Here is a 20,116-nt window from a genome sequence, read left to right on the forward strand (position 1 = left end):
TTAACTTAAATTTAGGGGGGCAATCGCTTTAACTTGCCTGTATCTCCAGCGTTTGTTTGCCGATTCTTTGACTGAAATCGACAAACTTTCGAGCTCCGCTTCCACACAGGTAGTTCTCACTCACCACGTAAGTTTGTTTGACAAACTTAATAAACTCGGGAGGTATGGTTTCGAAACGCGGGTGAGTCCTGTTCGAGAGACATGAGCACTGAAAGTCGCGAGGTGGAGCGAAGTGGTCATGGTGCTAACTGTGTCAGAAATACCAACCAACCTCACTAAAAAGAGCAGCTACATGACCAGCTTTTTCAAAAAGAAACTTAAAGTGACTCACAAACTACATCAAGGAAAGATAATTCACAAATGGATGTGCACAGGTACGCAGTTTAATGAATTCACTCCGATTTGAAGAGTAACGAAAATTTTAAGTTGGCATCGCTGAAAGGCTCAAGTTTTTCGTAAGGTTTTTAGAGTGTGTATGCGAACCGAAGGCTGTTGGAATTCCAGGACATTCAGAGACGGTCATTTTGGTATGGAACGAAGAAGTAAGGGCTAGTACTTCGTGGGACATGTTTTCAGCGGACATTTCTTCGAAGTTCCGAGCTGCACAGGTAACAGGTGCATGTTTTATTGTCACTTCGCATGACACTGGCTCACGCGTAAAGCATTTCACGACATCATGACGGGCTGAATTTTATGGCGCAGTATAAAAGGATCACTACATTCGCGACACTACATTCGTTCGGCAAAATGAAGTTCGTCCTGTCTGTTTTCCTCGCGGTTGCCATCTGTTTGGTGGTAAGTTCATCGCCAGAGTTCCCGAAAGGAAAAAACAACTAGGGTCAGTGTGGAGAAGACCAAACACACCACCAGCATAAGTTTATGATACCCCAGAACGAGATTTTTTTCAGAAGTAATACAAACGCACTTGTAGGGTATTTCCGAGGCCAATTTAACACATGCCCAATGCCTGTTTCTCGCACACAAAACCTATGTCTGTTTGTAGCCAGTGGACTCCTCGAGTCATGCGCTTACAAGCATGCGCTTCGCGCGAACTTGCCTAAGCACGCACTTCGCAGTGTGTACACTGTGGGAAAAAACCACAGTAAATACTGTAGTGATTAGTGCACCTGTCACTGTAATTCAGAGTACAGGATTTACTGTACCTTTTTACAGGACCTACTGTACTTTGTACGGGATTTACTGTACCACAGGAGTGGAGTACGGAATATCCTGTATCAGGTACAGTAAATCCTGTGTTCTGAACTACAGAAGATCCCGGCGAAAAAATTAACGGGATTCACTGTGGTTTATTTGCACAGAGTACTTCAATCACTGTGCGATAAAACCACAGTGAATCCTGATTATTTTTTGCCACGATTTACTGTAGTTCAGAATACAGGAATAGGGTACTTTCGTGAATCCTGAACCGGAAGCAAGCAGACCAGCAGACGCCAAATTGGCCGGAAACTAACCTCTCTTCGGATCCAAAACTATAGCCGAGCTGTACAAATATTGCTCGCGAAACACACATGCACTGCAAACAAGTATCAAACTACTGTTTATGTTCAAGTGGGGCCGATACGTTTGACGAACGTCTCTTTCCCATGTCAAGTTTGGATCTACTTCCGCCAACATGGCGTCTGTGTGCTTCCGGTTCAGGGATCTACGAAAGTACCCTATTACTGAACCTGGCTAGAATTTACTGTACCTTCCCGTTCAAAGTACAGTAAATCCTGTAAAAAAGTACAGAAGATCCTGTTGAAAAGAACAGTAAATCCTGTACTCTGAACTACAGCGACAGCTGTACTAATCGTCACAGAATTTACTGTAGTTTTTTCGCAGTGATGAATACACACAATGAGTACGTACGTAGGTTTTGAGTGCGGTTTGACCTTTAGATTTCGAATCTTTGTGAGATTTTTTAATAAAAAATACGGGGAGTGTCGATGGAGTATCAAGCATATATGGAACCCGCAAATGGTTTAACTCCAGGATCCATCTACACGAATCACTATAAATCCGGGCATGTAACCGAGATTGACTTCTGCAGGCTACACTCGCAGACTCGTACTGAGTTTTTGTTTATTATTGTATTGACGATTGTGCGCATTAATAAGCGTATTAGCATTTTTATTCACTGAAAATCAAATAGTGATACATCTCACTCTCTGAGGGGTGAGACATAACTGTCTCACCGAAAAAAGGGTGATACTAAACTTTATCACCGAAAAAATGGTCGTACACGCATGTATCACCGAAAAAAAGGTCGTACACAAATGTATCACCGGAATAAAGGTCGTACACAAATGTATCACCGGAAAAAAGGTCGTACACAACTGTATCACCGAACAAAGTGTGATACTTTCTCAGGAAAACCAGTGCCAATCTTGCTGATATCTGACCTTTTTTTCGGTGATACATTTGTGTACGACCTTTTTTTCGGTGATACATTTTGTATCGCCGAAATTTGGTGACATGTCTCACCCTTTGAATTTCAGTGTTTATTTTACTAACAATATTCAGTTTCGTCCTGAAAAATCTTTTCAGCTTCATAACAAAATTCCATTGATGCGCAGAAACATCAATGAATATTGATAAAATGTCGATTGAAGGGCAAGGGTGTATAGAAGTTTTAAACAGTCAAAACTTGCTTCAAGTATTAATTGTCGTATTTCTTTTTTTTTTGCAGGCAGTAAATGCTGCCCCTTTGCTAGACGGGATAGTGAAACCAGTTACTGGTTTGTTGGGCGGTTTGACTAGCGGTTTGAGTGGCGGTGGTGGTTTGTTGGGCCACTAGAAGACAGCAGCTTCATCTGCGCCGATGATGTTTGGTTTTGGAGCTCTTCTTCAACAAAGGCGCGCCGTCAAGCTTCATTAAAGTGAAAACTTGAGAAAACCTTCGAAAATTGAGTGCTGTTTAAGCCCGTTCGCTATCACTTCCAGTTTAAGACCACGAAACCTGAGAAGTTCGACTGGTCGCTCACCCACATTGTCTGCAGAATATAAGGTTGAAATGAGGTATTATACCGACTCGGTTTAAATGATGAACGGTGCCAGACAAAGTACTTACAGCATTTGTAAGCTTTCAAAGGAACCACTCTAAAAATAAAGCTTCGTAAATTTCATAATCTGGATTTGAGGTTAATTGTAGAACAATGGACCTTAAATTTCATATCCAAAAAGTTCTTAAATTTCATATCTTGCTGTTCTAAGCTTTCAGAAGTGGTTTATGAAACGTAAGAACTAGTTGATTAATTTTCAGAATCAATGGGTTTTGACAACTCACATTTGGTTCTGAATCTCTACAACCAATATTATGAAACATGATAATAGTTTCATTACTGCCCACAAAATGTGCCGTTAAAACATATCCCTTTCTTAATGAATATGTTACAAATAATGAAATCTCAGAAATCAATTATATCTTTTCACACTCAGTATTATCGCAAATCACTGCAGCTAGCCAACGTAGTGCAGCACTTCTGCAAAACTTGAGTCGACGCTGTAAACAGTTAGAGGCGCAGCAGTGCATAAGGTCCGGATGCACTTTAGGGAAACTCGGTCGACACGCAGAAACTACTTTGGGAACGAGGATGAAAGAGGAGAACCGAATTGATATAATACGCCACCCACACGTTCATCGCCCGTCCCTGCAGTTAAGAAGACGGAACTCAGTAACACCGCTTTTGGCGAAAACAAGTTCTGCTTCCGAGGGTCGCGAAAATAGCTTGTAACTCTTGAACACGAGTGGTGGCTGTTCGACACCACAAGCAACACTTAACTGCACTCTACGCACTACGCACACTAACAGTACAGCGAAACAAAATTGATGACTCGAACTTGCGGTGACGCGGACGCGGACTGGATACGATGTGCACAGCACTGGAGACAAAGACACACTAAAAGTGACGCAGTGTCGCCGAAATCCCTAGTGGCCGAGGGATTACGCGGCATACAGGACATGAGCTCCATCCCGTTCGAGCCCCGATGGTCTGAGCCCCGACCTGAGCCCGGGTTGAGCCCCGACCCAAGCCCCAATTTCCAGAGCCCGGATTGAGCTCCGACCTGAGTCCCGTTTGAGCCCCACTCCCACCGCGCGAAAGAACTCTATATCTGCCTAGTGATCATAATTTGAGCCATTCTGATACACCCTCGTTGCTGTTGAGTGAGTTCTTCGCTACATCACTCAATACTACTACTGGCATGGCTCCGAAACCAAGTCTGTGCCCAAGCTGAAATTTTACAGTTTTTAAGACCAACGTAGGACACCCCCCCATAATTTTGGGGGATTTTTTTTTTCAAAAATACATTTTAGGTTAAAATTTTTCGAAACATTTAAAACTATTGTTCTTATAGTCCGTAAAAAGCGTGTAAGTTTTCAAGTGGGTTTGACGAAGTGCAGTCGTGTTGTGGATAATCCATCATCATCAGCGCTGCGATTCCCTAAATAGGACGACAATACCATTACAAAAATGTCACAAAAGTGTTGACGATTTATTACCATATGACACATGAGCAGATATTACCATACAAACAACCATAGCCATTCATAAACTTACGGCAGATAATTGACAATTTATTTCCAACACTACTCCTCATTTTTAAAAAATGAAGAAAAAGTTAAACAAAATATTAAATGAAACTTGATGATGAGGACACCCACTGCGTTTCCAAGAATGCCGGGCTACACTCTCGCTCTCAAAGCAGAAAAGAAAAAGAAACTCAAGATCATCTAATGGTCACACTAAATGTTACGTACAATTTTGTACGAAACAACATTTTTTCTGCACACGAAATTTTCGTACAATTTCCGTACGAAAAACTGCACATTTTCGCCATTTGTGTACAAAATTGTGCAAAATTTTGTACAAATTTGCACGAAAAGTTCGTGTGCCCAAAAAACGGTGATGTCTCGTACAAAATTTGTACACAAACATTTAGTGTGTGCAGGACACAGGAATGGCATTCACTTCGCTTCCAAGTGTTCCGGGCTGCACTTCGTACACACTCCGCAACAAAGTCAGCAGGCGCAAATCATTGATAATCACTCCGTAATTATTCGTAATCTTAGTAATCGTGTCGTAATCGTGGAAATCACGGTAATCACTTGGTAATCACACAGTAATCACTCGGAAAACATGGTAATCGCTCGGTAATCAGGAAGTAGTCACGCGGTAATCACTTCGAGCAGGTACAGCTACGACCGCAACAACGCATGCTGCCGTGCCAGTCCACGGGATGGGGGCAGGGGAGGGGGGCCTGCTGAGTCAGTCACGAGACGGCCTGCTGCGGAACTGAGAAGCTGACGTCACGAAGGGCAGCCTTTGAAGGGGACCCTTTGAAAGAGTTGTTTTTGCGCCGCCTGGTTTTATCACCAGGCTACTGTTTCAAGCGGCGTCGCCGGCCGCCCCTGGGGGGAAGGGGAGCACGACGGCGAATTCCAGAACGGGACGGCTCCTCGGAGAACGTGTCACGAGTCGCGGCGCGGGTCGTCCAGTGCAGTCACGGCCTCCAACCGTGCACCATCACGCGTGCGGACCCACAGCCCGTCAGCGGAAGTGCGGCGCGATCGTTCCTTCGGTGGCGCGTTCGGCGGAGAGCAGTGCTGTGTCCTTGGCTTGACCGCCCACCAGAAGTCTAAAGACGTGCTCGCCTGCCTCCTCAACCCCGCCGAGTGCCTAGGCTGCACCCTGCGTACTGCGTTACCGCGAGGTAAAGTAATTGGGGCAGTTTGCTCCTACTTCAGTGGTTTCATATTAAATTTTAAATAAACACGCCGTGCCGAGTCCCGTGGCCTGCGCTGGGGACCCTCTCTCTGTGAGAGATGCGCACGCTCGACTGCTCGAGTAAACCGGGCGATTTTCGCCCCGTGCGAGACTAGGAGGACTGCAAGGCAAAGTGTGTTGTTGATGTTAAGACTAACGGGGCGTGCCAACAGTAGTAACTTACTGTTTAGCTTCACACGCCCAGGTTTCGTGTGTTCGTGGACGTATGTTCGTAGCTCGTACACAGTTCGTTTGCCCGCATCGGCGGCTGCAATGCACCAGGAAGTCCCTTTCTTCCGGTTAACGCGCTGCCTGCGATCGCTTCGTGTTACGCCAGCAGATATCTTCCGTGCGATAGAGAGATCTTTGTTTTTTCGGCGCACCTTTCTTTCGTCCGTGCGTTGCGTTTTAATAGAGCATTTTAGTCGTGGCCGAGTGAGAACAAAGAAGAATCACTTAAGATAACCTTTTGGAACTTTTACTTTAAATATTTAAGACTCTTTGCTTGGTAGAAGTCAGTGAGAATATTTTAAAGTAAATACGCCATATCTTCAGTGAACATATGCACTCCAAATGCCCTAAAGGAGTCTTTCGTCATTCTTCTTGTTCTTCACTCGGCCACGACTAGAGCGGTTTGTTAGCGCCCTTAAGTCGCCCTTTCATGCGGACCCACCCGTCCCGAGTCGATCTAACTTCATGAGTTAGCAACCGTAAACGAAATTCATTTTTAAATTATCTCTTAATCTCCAGAGTGCGTGTTACGATCAAGGTTCTGTTTCCGGGCATCAGGTACTAAAACTAGTCTTTCCCTATATTTTGTTGGTGTTCCCTTAAATGTCTTCCACGCGTACGTGGCCTCCTTTTCGTGGCCATTTTTACATTTTATCACATTTGCTACAAGGCTTTTGAGATTTTGTGAAATCGGAGTCTGTGAATAGAAAATGGCCAATGACTAGAGATATGTAGGGTAGCCTTAAAACGCCAATTGCCGGTTCAAAACTGTTCTATCCCAAGCCAGGAAAGACCCCTACTGAATCGTACATTTCGTAGAATAGACGTGAAAATGAATTTTGCTATCGGTTGCCAACCCTGGTTGTACTTTCATTTCTTTAGTGCATGGTCGTGCTCAGACGCGCCAGACTGTCTTCCTTGGCATGAAACTTTTATGACTTAATTTTTCTATGGTTTTTCTTTTACAGGGCACGTTTTTGTTGATTTTTTGCATTGGAGGTTCTGACGATGTCTAGCAACTCGTCGGCTAATGGTGAGTTCCTTACTACTGTTTGAGATCACTGCTTCACGGTTGTGGAACATCTCTAAGGGAGTCCTACCCTGAGTTCCAGGTGCGAGAGGTATGCACTTGCGTAAATCCTGCCTCTCCACGCACCAAATTACTATGTAGGTTTTTCTGCGCGTCAATGCACGAAATTTAACATGCACTTCGTAACGCACAAATTTGTGCGCAACAATGCACGATTTTCTGCATGCTTGCGCACGAAATCGTGCATCGTCGCGCACAAATTCGTGCGTTACGAAGTGCATGTTTAATTTCGTGCAGTGGCGCGCAGAAAAACCGGCATAGTAATTCAGTGTGCCGTTCACGTGTACACACTCATTCCAGGAAACGACTGTGACAAAATGTCACGTTCCTGAGTATTGTGCCACATTCGTTTGGATGTTTCGGAATTAGGGCGATTAGACAAACTCGTCCAATAGACCCTTTCAGTCATCGCCGAGTGAAGAACCAAAGTCCAAAAAAAATTCTGGAACCAGCAGCGCGTCATCTAGCGGCGGTTACTGTAAACTGTCGAAAGCTGAACCCTGATTGGTCACAAGCGTAGGTCTGGACGAAGTTCACAACAGTCGCCACCAGGTGGCGCGGAACTGGTTCCTGTTTTTTATTTGATTACTTTTGTTCTGCACACGGTGACGACTGAAAGGGTCTATTCCAATACGGTCGTGCTCCGCAGGTGAAGACGCGGGGCCGTGCGCGGTGTGCGGTGCGCAGGGACGAGCGTGCGCGCGGTGCCGCGTAGACTTCTACTGCGGCAAGGACCACCAGCTGCAGGACTGGCCTCGCCACAAGCTGGGCTGCAGCTTCCTCGAGGTGAGTCCGCAGGCAGCTGCTGCAGCAGACATTCCGAGAGACGTTTTCGTCGCACCGACCCTCTCGCACTCAGGGGACGTCCCGTATAGGTGTGTGTGTGTGTGTGTGTGTGTGTGTGAGTGTGTGTGTGTGTGTGAGAGAGAGAGAGAGAGAGAGAGAGAGAGAGAGGGCGAGCGACAGAAACGACTCACGGAATCAGCCTGCAGTTGCGCGCCTCATCTAAAATTTACCCGCGGGAACGCATCAAAGCGGCTCCAAGTTCTTGAAGTTGAAGCCGAATCCAATCTGACAATATTTAGGGGGCTTCAAAAGGTTAACTGTCTAGTGGCATGATTGATGCCTAAGGATGCCTTTCAGATGCATTACTTTAAGTCTTGAGGTAGTTCGAGCGACCATGCTATAGTTAATAGAAAGAGTTGAAAATTTGACAGTAGGCTCCTAAGATAGTGATCTAACCACCTGCAAAGTTTCAAACCCCGTCACCGGGCAAAATCAGTGTTAATCCGCGATTAAAAGTAGCCGAAAATAGCATTGCCGCTTATGGGAGTAGGGTTATGTTGCCCATTCGAACCTGGTATATTTCGTTTTTAAAATGCTTGGAGTAAAGGCAAACTGATAAAAAGCATACATATAATCGTATTCCTAGTTACTTCATGAAATGAAAGAGAGAAAATAGCGCGTCACCGGACTTATTTGAGAGTAAAGACATAAAAACGCGGTTTTAGCAGCCGACACTGGAGTCAAGTGCACAACTAAATCAAAAGTTTAAATTCATTTCTTCGCCTTGCCGCTGCCTAGATGGTCCCCAAAGAATTGAATTCTAAGTTAAAAATAGAATGGGGCCTTTATATAATTTTTTTATGGTCTGGAAACCAAATTTTAAAATTTCAACTCTCGCTTGAAAAATCCTTTGTCGCTTTTACCCCTTCGCAATTGCACTTGTCATTCATGCAGCAAAGCAAGAGGGTGAAAGGCGTAAGAAGGTGGTGCCCCAAACAACTGAAATTTTAAGCTTGGGGTTTCTTGTGATATTCCGGTCGATACTGGGTCATTATAAAGTTTTATTTAGTCACTACTAATGGGTGGGGACTAATAGAGGTTTTCTAAGCTTCAATTTCGAAAATTCAGTTTTCATGCACGTTTTTCCGAATCTTATCCAATATGTTGAACCGTTGGAGTGCGCCATCATTGGCATTTAATTAATTTTTCGTTAATGCTCAATCGTCTCTGCATTTCAGTGTTGTGTTTTGTTTTCCATAGTGCTCAATTGTGTCTGCATTTCAATGTTTGTGGAGGTTGTACAACATACCCATGACACGAGGGTGCATGATATAAACTTGGCAGACCTTTCTACTATAGTGATAATTTACCTTTAAATCCAATTTCTGTAACAAAGCCCTTAGTGCTGATCGAACACTGGTAAAACTAAAGCGTAACTCTATGCTTGAGTCAAGCATAAAGTTACGCTTGAAGACATTACGCTTGAAATCAAGCATAGACTAGAAATTCCCCCATGCATTTAGATAGGGGGAATCTTGGCGGATGAGCCTGTTACGCTTGATTTCAAGCGTAACCTGATTAGTACGCTTGAAAAACAGTGGGTAATGCTACGCTTTAGTTTTACCAGTGAACTGGCTTTTCCTTACAGGTGCGCAGTGACCCGTTGCTAGGACGCCACTTCGTGGCCGCCAAGGCCATCCCCGCCGGCACGGTGTTGATGCGCGAGACTCCCCTTGTCTCCTTCCCGACGTCTTGGGACATCCCTGCTGATGGATCAGTGAGTCTGACAAGTGTTTGCGCTGGAAGAGAGGGTTGGATTTTGGCGTTGGAGAACACGGCAAAACCAACGTCCGGGTTTCCCAGGCGCACCCTGGAAAAATGCCCTGTTTTTCCAGGGTGCGCCTGGGAAACCCGGACGTTGGTTTTGCCGTGAACAGGCACACTCGTGTTCATGTAGAATTTTGTACGAGTAACTTGCATACGAGGAATTTGCATAAACTGCTAGAAAAAACCACAACAAACGTACACAAACTTCTAGCAAGTTTTTTTTTTATCAGGCATTTATTGTACTTTCTAAGTACTACAGTTGTTGTATAAAGTACAATTGAACCGGCATGATGAGTGCTGTGCAGTCCAGGTCTCGTTGTGGTGTGGTTTGTACAATTCTCGTTGTACTTTCTACAATCCCTGTTGTACAGTTTTTGTTGTACTTTTGTTCACATGTATTATTCACATTTTTTGCAGTGTAATGTGCATATAAATGCATGCACATGTGAGCACAATTTTCTGCAAACAAATCCATTGCTGATTTTTTTTTTTAAATCAAGTCAACAATAACGAATTTCTCCCTGAAACGGGTTTAAAGGAGTATATTTTCTCGTTGGCCCAAAATAGCTCGTTTTGGAATTTTTCCATTTTTGTTTTGGTTTTGAACTGAATGTGCTGATTTCATTCGATGTATTTGAAGTATTCACTCACCACCATCGAAAGGAGATTTTCAACTGACGAGTGTAAATTTTTGAGATTGGTCCTCGACTCTGAGGTCTTTCTCTCTGTTCCCCTCTAAACTGTAACACTCTCTCTCTCTCTCTCTCTCTCTCTCTCTCTCTCTCTCTCTCTCTCTCTCTCTCTCTCTCTCTCTCTCTCTCTCTGTCTCTGTCTCTCTCTCTCTGAAAATGTAACCCTTTTCCCCCCCCTCCCCCCTGTAACTGTACACTGCCAATCTAAGTGCGAGACAGTCTCGCACTAAATAGTGTGTCAGGCTTACAAGCGTGAGCCACGTTTGTCTCACGCTTCCAAGTGTGAGACATCATTTGTCTCACACTTACAAGTGTGAGACACGGTTTGTCCCACACTTGCTGTCTAGTTTTCTTTGGTTCAATGCCACAGGACCCACGCTTGCAAGTGTAAGACAAACGGTGTCTCACACTTGGAAGCGTGAGACAAACGTGGCTTACGCTTGTAAGCGTGAGACACAGTGTCTCGCACTAAATAGTGTGAGACTGTCTCACACTTGGATAGGCAGTGTAACCCTTTACTCCCCCTCCCTCTCTCTCTGTAACTGTAACCCTTTCCTCCCCCTCCCCCCACTCTCTAACTGTAACTCTCTCCCCCCCCCCCCCCCCCTCTCTCTCTCTCTAACTCCTTTTCCCTCCCTCATGCCTTTCCTGGCTGCAGCCCTTCACCATGTGCGTGGGATGCGGCAGCGAGTCGCGCGATTACTTGGCGGCGTGCGTGGCGCAGTGCAAGTCGTGCGGCTGGCCGGTGTGCAGCGCCGCCTGCGGCCTGCGCGAGGAGCACCAGGCCGAGTGCGGGGCCTTCCAGCGCGCCGGCTTCAAGCTCAAGGCTGGTGAGTGGTGCCAACCGCCGAACGAGTGCTGTGATACAGTCTTCATCAGGGGTGTTCTCACGGCGAAAGTGGGTGCCAGGCGAGGGGTTACCCACTCCGGGAATTGTGTGTACACTCAGTCCGGGAATCGTTCGTAATTTGCTCAAAATTTTATCGAAAATCTTAAAAGTTTCAATGGAGAGGGATATGTAATAGACACAAAACACTCAAAAGGTAAGAAAAATCTTCAAAAACCTCTCCTTTTATGCAAGATTTGTTCAGGAATCGCGGGAATCCGGAATCGTGTGTACGCCCAAGTACCGAGTGGGTAACCCCTCGGTGCCAGGTTTTCTCAGCCATGTGATTCCCGGATAGTTCCTGGGAAAATCAGGAAAGTTCTGTCAATGAACAGGGTTCAAAGTCACATCACGGATCTCACTCTAAATGTTTCCTAAGAAATTTCCCAAAATATCAAGGAAATAGTGCAAGCACAATACAGAAGGAGTTTTTTCTTCGTATTACGAAGGTTTTACTTTGTATCTTGGAATATAAAGGCCAAGAAAAGAAGATTCGTGTTACGAAGAAATATTGCTTCGTATTATGCTTGGGCTGAATTCACTGTAACATACGAATAACATAGGTCATATTTCATTGTGAGACATTGAGAGTGCTGTGTGTTTGCAGGGGACGCGAACCGCCCCGGCGCCGCGAGGCTGGACGCCCTGACGGCCCTGCGGGTGGGCCTGGCCTTCGCGGACACCAAGGTCGGCGCGAGCTTGCGCCGCCTGCCCAGCCGGCTGCCCGATCTACAAGCTGCCCTCAAGGACGCCGTGAGTGACTCACTGTTTGCACTACAAACCTTTGTACCAAGTACATAACTCGCATTTAAAAGAACGTGTTATCCCGTTTAAACGAATGTGATGTGTCAAAGTGTCACGTTCTTTTGCACTGAGATTACAAGCTGTGAACATTGCCCATGGTGGAATGCATTGAGATATTGCACAACGTACAATGCCAAAGCACATTGGCTGGAATCGCATTCTAGCCGCTTACAATCAGCTTCTTTGTCATTTTTGCTCGTAGGAGCTTTGGAATTAGGTATCTGTGTATTTCGGTGTCCTTGCCAGCATGCATTTTGGAACGAAGTAGACAGTTACTGCTGCTCATTGCCCGACGTGCTTCCAGGGCGTGCACCGCCAGGCCGTCGAGGACAGCCACAAGGCGTTCGCCGGGAGGCTGCGCCGTGCTTCGCAGTGGCTGCGCGACGAGGCGCGGGTGCACTGCCTGTCCGCGGAGGAGCTGGAGCGCGGCCTGGCCGTGGCGCTGCTCAACGGCATGGAGGGCGCCAGCGGCAGCGAGTTCTACCTGGTGAGTGCACTGTGAGGCGTCGGGGTGTTGCAGCACACGCCAAGAGTCCACTCTTCCAAACCTTCGAAGCATTTCTGCAAAGAAAATAAAGGCATTGTGGAATTACTTCGTACGAAGGATTTTTCTTCGTGATAGGAAGCATTTCTTCGTACATTTTTCAATGCCTTCGTTTTCTTCTTAATACGAAGTGATTATTCGATTCTTCGTTGGAGTTTACTGCGTTTGTGTAGAGTTTTGTATTTGTATACGTATATATACGCTTTAAACCTTACGAAGTATTTCGAGCATACATAGTACCACCTAATTAACTTTGTCATGTGAAGAAATAGTTCGTAAACTACGAAGTTTTTTTTTCTTTGCAAGCTTATATGCTCAAAATCCTTTGTTATAACAGGTTGCGTTTCTTTCTAAGGCTCAAAACAATGTAAGGTTTTCTCAGTGTAATATGCACGATTTTGTGCAAACGTGGAATTTGCATAAAATGCGTCTTCCAATGCCAATGTGAGCAAAATTTTTTGCTGAACAGTACGTAGGTTTAAAATGATGCAGCACCTTATACAGAATCGTACGTAAACACTAAGTCCTAGCGTGCAGGGGGCCACTGGCCTTGACGCCATGTGAGACGCTGTCAGTGCGGATTTAGAACTATCCTATCTGGGAAACCAGCGAGGACCCGTGTTTTTCACAGGTAAAAACTAAACCCTCTGTTTCAAGCGTTATCAGTTTACGCTTGAAATCAAGCGTAACAGGCTCTTCCCCCAAGATTTCACCTATCTGGATGCATGGGAAAAATTTGCAGACAATGCTCTATTTCGTCTTCAAGCGTAACTTTATGCTTGACTCAATCATAGAGTTATGCTTTACTTTTACCAGTGTTGCCGTGTTTTGCTCTTAGCGGCGTCGTTTGGAACTTCCGCTTCCTCTTGCAGATCGGAGGCGTGTTCGCGGGGCTGTCCCTGGTGGGCCACAGCTGCTTGCCCACGGCGTGGCGCTACGCGTGCCGCCGCGACTCCAAGGACATGCAGCTGGTGGCGTCGCGGGACGTGGCCAAGGGGGAGCGCCTCACCACGTCCTTCATCCGCGACCCGCTCAGCGCCTCCCTGGGCTGCGACACGCAGCGGCGCCGCGCCGTGCTGGCCGACATGACGGGGCGCGTGTGTCGCTGCGCGCTGTGCGAGGACCCCACGCAGCGCGGCCTGTACCTCAACTCGTGGCGCTGCGCCTGCTGGCAGCGTGAGTACTCTGGGAAGCCCCACTGTTATTTCTGATGGGATAAGTTTCCCACAATTAGCCGAGTTAAGGTTATTTTTTGTAAAGTGAAAAAAGTGGCTATTTGACATTTTGAAAACACTTGCGTCAGATGTCTCAATTTAGGGCTAAAAGTTCCTTTCTATTACCTAAACTCATACCCTAAGACTAGGGCCCCAACTCCTTTTAGTCTGAGTTATGGAGGTTTACGTAAACTTTTACACTGCCAATCCAAGTGTGAGACTGTCTCACACTTGGATTGGCAGTGTAGTAGTTTCTCGCAAATTCTCCTCACGACAAAGAATTAGCTACCCAGTCTTTAGATTCTGGCAATTTTATCTATTTTTGAATAGGAAAAAGAAAGCGTTGCCCTTTTTTAAATATCTGCCTCAGTTTTCCTGAAAAACCAAAAACAAGACCCAAATGGCTCAAAATCTCACAAATTTGAAGGAAATTAAAAATCGGCTCTTACAGCCTCTTCTCGACCGATATCTTCAAATCTGCTAACGCTAATTTTTTCCTATTCAAAAACAGATGAAATTGCCAAAACCTGAAGACTGGGTAGCTAATCCTTTGTCGTGAGGACAATTTTGGGAGAAATGACTAAAATTTTACGTAAACCTTCATAACTCAAGAGACTTACAGGAGTTAGGACCCCCAACTTTGGGAAAAAATTCATCTTATGGTGGTTCAATTGTGACCTCAAAATGATGTGCCTGAGATAAATATTTCTAGGACATGCTAGTTTCACTTTACAGTATCCTTAAGAGAGCTTATGCGATTCCTTCAAACTATCGCATCTATGACATCAAATAAAAAAATTAACGCGTTAAAAATTAAAAAAAAAAAAATGTTTTGGCCGGTCTGGGCCCTAATTATCACAGTTTTGGTTTAAAGTGATAACTATACGCCAAACGACGTTCAGAGCGGTGAGAAGGGGCTCCGGCACGGATGCCTTGCTGTGGTCTGGTAGTACCACACGTGCGGATCATACACTGTAGGGCTTTTCAGTGTGCTTCAGGTCGAAGAGTTTTGCATGCCAATGGGTGTACGGAAGGACTACCGCAGCCATCCATCACGTTTTGTCAGTTTTCGAGAGTTTTCAGTGCAGTTCAGTTCTACGGATCTACACTGTATGCCTATGACTCGTGAAATATACAGCAATGCAGCATATTTTGACATGTTTCAAGTCCCAGAGACATTGTCTTCCCTATAAGACAATAGCTTCCCCACCTCTACGGTGGTAGCGCCACTCGGAAATTGAATCGAATTTTCCTTTATGTTCCAGACCATGGCTGTCACGAGCTGGTGCTGGTGCTGGAGGGCGGCCGCTGGCGGTGCGACGGCTGTGGCTGCGAGGGCGCCACGTCCGCGCAGGACGGGGAGAGGTTTCTCGGGGGGCTGCTGGGCGCCATGGTGTCGGGGCGCGTGGGTGGAGGCCAGGCCTGGCTGCCGGAGGGCGCGCAGCTGGACGGCGCCACGGGCCAAGGACTGCCCCTGCTGCTCGAGGAGTACTTCGGGTTGGTGTCTGACTATTCCTTTTGAGAACACACTCTTAATGTCTTACAATTAAATTTCACCTATGGTCTTCACATGTTAACGTGAATTCGGCGCAAGCATGATACGAAGCGATGTTTTTTCGTAACACGAACGTTTCAAACTTTTTCGTTGTAAGACACAAAGAAAAACCTTCACGATATGAAGAAAAACCACCTTCGTAAAATACTTGCGCCATTCCCTTCGTATTATGGGAAATTTCTTCGTAAGACATTCAGATGGCACGCATTCTTAATGAACTAATGTCTGCAACACTCGTAAAAGTCTGCAAAGCTTTTGCTGTGTAACAACGAAGAAACTGAAGGAACTGTATAATCGCTTTGTATTGCGAAGAATTTTGTTTCGGGATACGAAGATACGAATTTACAATGCCAAGGCCTGCCTGCAGGCGTGTTGTTCTCTGATTTAAAGAACCGCACCTCACTTGAATTCAACCAATGTGACGTCACATTTTTTCGAATGTGAATTTTGTAGCGTACGTTGCAAAACGACGTCGCAGTCGTCTTGATGTCAATCCACGTTCGAACGAATGTGACATCGTCAAATGAACATTACCAAACTCCGAGGAATATGGCGTTACATCGTTCACACCAAATTCTTGTGGACTTTTTAATTCATGCGCAGATACGTTTGTACGGTTTGTTTCATATCATGCACCGCTGTGTATATTTAATGCAGAGAGATGCACAAAATGTGTACAGTTATGCAATATTGTACACACGTTGCGCACATATCTGTGCATGCATCATTAGGCACCAAAAGGTGCAATTACAATGCATTTTAAAAGTTCACAAGAGTTTGGTGAGCGATTCTCACGTTTCGGGGTAGTTTTGGCGTCTCTGATTTGCCGAAAGTGAGAAATATCCAATTAAGTTTTTCTGATTATTGGGGTCCTGGATGATACTAGAGTTATGGCAATGGTATTTATAGTAAAGACCTTGTACTATCTTCCTGAAAACATGAGCCATAAGGTATTCCCATACGTTTTAGTGGGTGTTTTGATCACGGAAATTACGTTATCACGGAAGTTACAAAGTGTGAAAATCAGCTTTAACGGCTGACTCGGGCTTGCTGTGGCTTAAAAGTCGTTCCAGGGTCAAATGATGCTCTAAGCCCGACATTTCAGCGGAAAATTTTTTCACCTAGTGCTGCTGCAACATTGGATAAAGGGTGCCACGGAAGTTACAGGTAATTGTTGATACACGCCATTTTATAATGCTCTAGCCCGCTTTGAGACCGTGTACAGCATCTTAGATTTCCGCGACCCATGCAATTATATCCCAGGGACTCCACTTTGATGGCTTGTGTCATGGAAAGTTAAAAGTTTGGCTTGGGGAGAAGTCCAGAGCTGCCTTTTCGAAATTTGTGTAGTTAAATTAAATATACGGAGGACATTTTTCGTTGCAGCATAAGTACCTTTGAAAGAAGTCTGGCGTATTGGTCTTCGGTTGAAATTAGCTCGAGACATGCCAAGGTTCGGATCCCCATCGACAGTGGGCAGCATTTTCGAACCACACCGCCACACTGGGGGCGGAAAGTTCGAGTGTGTTCTCTTTGGACAATCACGGAAGTTACATTTGGGGTATTCCAAACGCTACGTAGACCAATCCAACGAACGAGAACTTTTCGAAATGTGTGCGTTTAGTGGGTAATGGCCCTCCCTAACATCAGAAACAAACCCCATGTCGATATCTGCGCTCGTTTGGGCACAGGAGTCAGAAGAAACGAAACTACCCCGAAACGTGAGAATCGCTCTGGTGTGTCAAAACCATAAGGGAAAACCACTTCAAAAAAATGTAGACACCAAAATGCAAATTTAAAAAAAAATCAACTAAATTCAAAAAGTTTATAGGGCTGTATTTTGGCCTCAGGGACCTGGTGGCGGCCCGCACCACGGAAGTGGCGCAGTGGGAGGAGTTCATCGCGGACGCGCTGCCGCCCAACGGGCCCCTGCACCCCACGCACCACCTGGTGCTGCGCGCCAAGCGGCAGATCCTGTGTCCCGACAAGGACGGCGTGGAGGCCGACATCACGAACCTCAAGCTGCGCATGCCCAAGACGATCGGTGAGTGCATAGCAATGTTGTCGTAATCAAGATAAATTGTAATTTATTCTCTTTAAGCTGAAGATGACAGATCAAAGTAACCAATAGTGCATGTAGAATTATCATCCGCTTTCTCTCGGATCCGTCCCAAATGATCAAAATGAGTGAAATTCGCATGCGTTCAAGGTGATTCTCTTGGCAACGCCCAAATAAGATCTTTTGACAAGGACCCCTCGAAATAAGGCCACACGCTTCAAACTTTACGAATTATTTAGAGCCCATATACTTCAGCCTACAATTTAATTTACTTTGTTATTCGAAGAAATAGTTCGTCAATTACGAAGTATTTTCTTTGTAAGATTATGCATGGTCAAAATACTTTCCAACAACCTGCTTTTCTTTGCAAGGCCTGAAATAGTTTGTAATGTTTTTCACAGTGCATAGTTATGGACAATATAAGTACATAAAAATGTGGTGAGCGGCCTCGTCCAAAAACTGCACGCTTAAAACCTTCCGAAGTGTTTTGAGCATACATTATACAAACTAAATTAGTTTATTATAGAAAGAAAATAGTTCGTAATGTACCAAGTCTTTTCTTTGCAAGCTGCAAGCTTGCCCAAAATACTTTGTTACTACTTAATACTGCTTTTCTTTGCAAGGCCTAAAATAGTATTTAAGGTTTTCTCAGTGTGCGTACTCATCAAGACTCATTCTCGGTGTGGCTGTGGCGTTGCAGACGAGGCGCGGCGCTACTCCTCGCACGGCAGGGACCTGCTGCGGGCGGTGGAGGTGCTGCGTCCGGGCGTGAACCACTACCGCACCGACCTGCTGCGCCAGCTCGTGGTGCTGGACGTGATGAGCGTCACCCTGTTTGCAGCCCTGCCGCCGTGGCAGTGCACCGCCCGGAGGGCCGAGTGGACGGTACGTGGGCTGGGGGAAATCACTGTGGACTTCAGTGAACAAATCCAATAAATTTTAGCTGACTTACCATGAATTTCAGGTGAAAAGTACTGAGTTTTGAGAAGAATTTCAATGAATTTTAATAAATTTTGACATATTTCAATAAATTTCAATGAATTTTAGTGAATTTTACAAGTTTGATGAATTTTGGTGTACAAATTTGGCAGGAGTTATTTCCCATTGTACGTAGGTCTCGCGCTCTCCCTCTCTCTTCTCTCTTTCCACTCTCAGCCTCTTATTGACTTTCTCGTCACTAACCAGGTACTGTAGCATTAGCCTTCAACAGTAGTGTTTTTTTAAAGACAATTTACCACATGAAATTTGTTAGCATTTTTTGTTTGTCAATAAGTACGAACAAAATGCAGATTATCAGAACAAAAGTGAAAAGTACATGTGTGGCATTCGTAACAGCGTATCTATAGTGGGATTCCCAATGAAGATAAGTTGTTCTGTCAGATGATCGCTCATATACTGTTGCTCAAAAGACCAGACTTTGTCAACAAAGTGTCAATACCATGTACTGAAAGTCAATAGTGCGTCTGAAAGTGTTCACTCTCTTTTTTCCTCTTCTTCTTTTTCTCTCCTTCTTCTCCTCTTCCTTTTCTCTCCTATTTTCTCTCCCGCTTGTACTTCCTCTTTCTCTCAAGAGAAATGAAATTTCATTTCCTCTCTCCCGCTTGTGTTCCTCTTTCTCCTTTACCCTCTTTTTCTTTCCTCACTCTCATTTTTCTCTTCGTAATACCGTGCTCTGGGCGATGCGGTCAAATTTCGAATGTCTGCATGGGTATACGCTCTTCATTGCTGTGCTTTCTTATCTGTGAATAGCTTTTGCAGGTAAAGATGAGTGATGATTGCCTAGTTCATTTCGTTTTCTTTTGTGTTTTCAGACCATTGTGAAAGAGTTCGCGGAGGATTTGTCCACTGTGAAGAAAGCCTCTGTCAGTCCTTTCGAAGTAGAGACGGTTCACTCTCTTATTTCGCAGAAGAACATGTTGTTAGCTGCTCTGAATCCAGTCTTAAAGAAGGACACTCAAGAACTTCAAGTGATTTAGAAAGACTATCTCAACAAAATGTAATTTGCTGTTAGGAGGGGTCACGTGTCATGCGTCCTATTTGCCAATCAATAATTTGAATTATTTTGGTGAGATGGTCTATGGTGGGGGGAATGTAGTTGTGGTTCTTTTAGTCCGTCTTGTGGTCAGTGAATTGGAGAATTTGAAGTAATAAAGAAAGATGGTCTAAAACATAAACGTTCTTGTATTGTTGGGAAGGGATCATGGGTCTTTCCGTGCTTTTGGTCTAATGAATTGACTTTATGTCTACTCATGCCAATAAAGTCTAATGCGTTACTTGAGTCATGCATGATACTGTAAAAACATCCGTACACTCAAAAATTTCCTGGTTAACCGTGCAGTAACACTTCAACCGTATTTCAAGAAACATCATCCACCGTAGAAGTCTCCATGCTATCATGCTATCCTTACTTTACACGGTGCACTGAAAATGTAGTGGCGTGACTTCGAGCCATTTCAGGGGCACGTAGAAAGTGTATTTTCTCCTAAACTGTTAGGAATAGGGTCAAATAATTTGGTGTGATGATACAAACCATCCTGAGGCACATTACTAAAATAAAAACTAAGTCAGAGTCGGAAGTCGGAAATAAGTCGAATTATCTCCTTGTTCCGCTTTCTGGATCTGTGTCCGACTAATCCATTTTCAGAGTTGGGTTAGGTGATAGA

At 44.9% G+C, this 20,116-nt stretch overlaps 1 protein-coding gene across 6 annotated transcripts; it reads left to right on the forward strand.

The window, feature by feature from the left end:
* Positions 1-5,127: 5,127 nt before the first annotated feature.
* Positions 5,128-19,731, forward strand: LOC117644548. Of its 6 annotated transcripts, none has more exons than XM_034384102.1 (12): positions 5,128-5,191; positions 6,965-7,029; positions 7,736-7,872; positions 9,521-9,649; positions 11,050-11,221; positions 11,885-12,030; positions 12,386-12,568; positions 13,498-13,801; positions 15,105-15,336; positions 17,245-17,438; positions 18,154-18,338; positions 19,265-19,731. In XM_034384102.1, the coding sequence occupies exons 2-12, from the start codon at positions 7,005-7,007 to the stop codon at positions 19,427-19,429; spliced, it is 1,872 nt and encodes a 623-aa protein (XP_034239993.1). In that variant the 5' UTR covers positions 5,128-5,191; positions 6,965-7,004; the 3' UTR covers positions 19,430-19,731. The 6 variants fall into 6 exon arrangements, with proteins under 6 accessions (XP_034239993.1, XP_034239989.1, XP_034239994.1 ...); XM_034384098.1 differs by lacking the exon at positions 5,128-5,191 and adding an exon at positions 5,250-5,712; XM_034384099.1 differs by lacking the exon at positions 5,128-5,191 and adding an exon at positions 6,026-6,161.
* The last annotated feature ends 385 nt before the right edge of the window (positions 19,732-20,116 follow it).

Source organism: Thrips palmi, unplaced genomic scaffold (genome assembly GCF_012932325.1).
Source record: "Thrips palmi isolate BJ-2018 unplaced genomic scaffold, TpBJ-2018v1 HiC_scaffold_18, whole genome shotgun sequence".
Taxonomy (NCBI): Eukaryota; Metazoa; Arthropoda; class Insecta; order Thysanoptera; family Thripidae; genus Thrips; species Thrips palmi.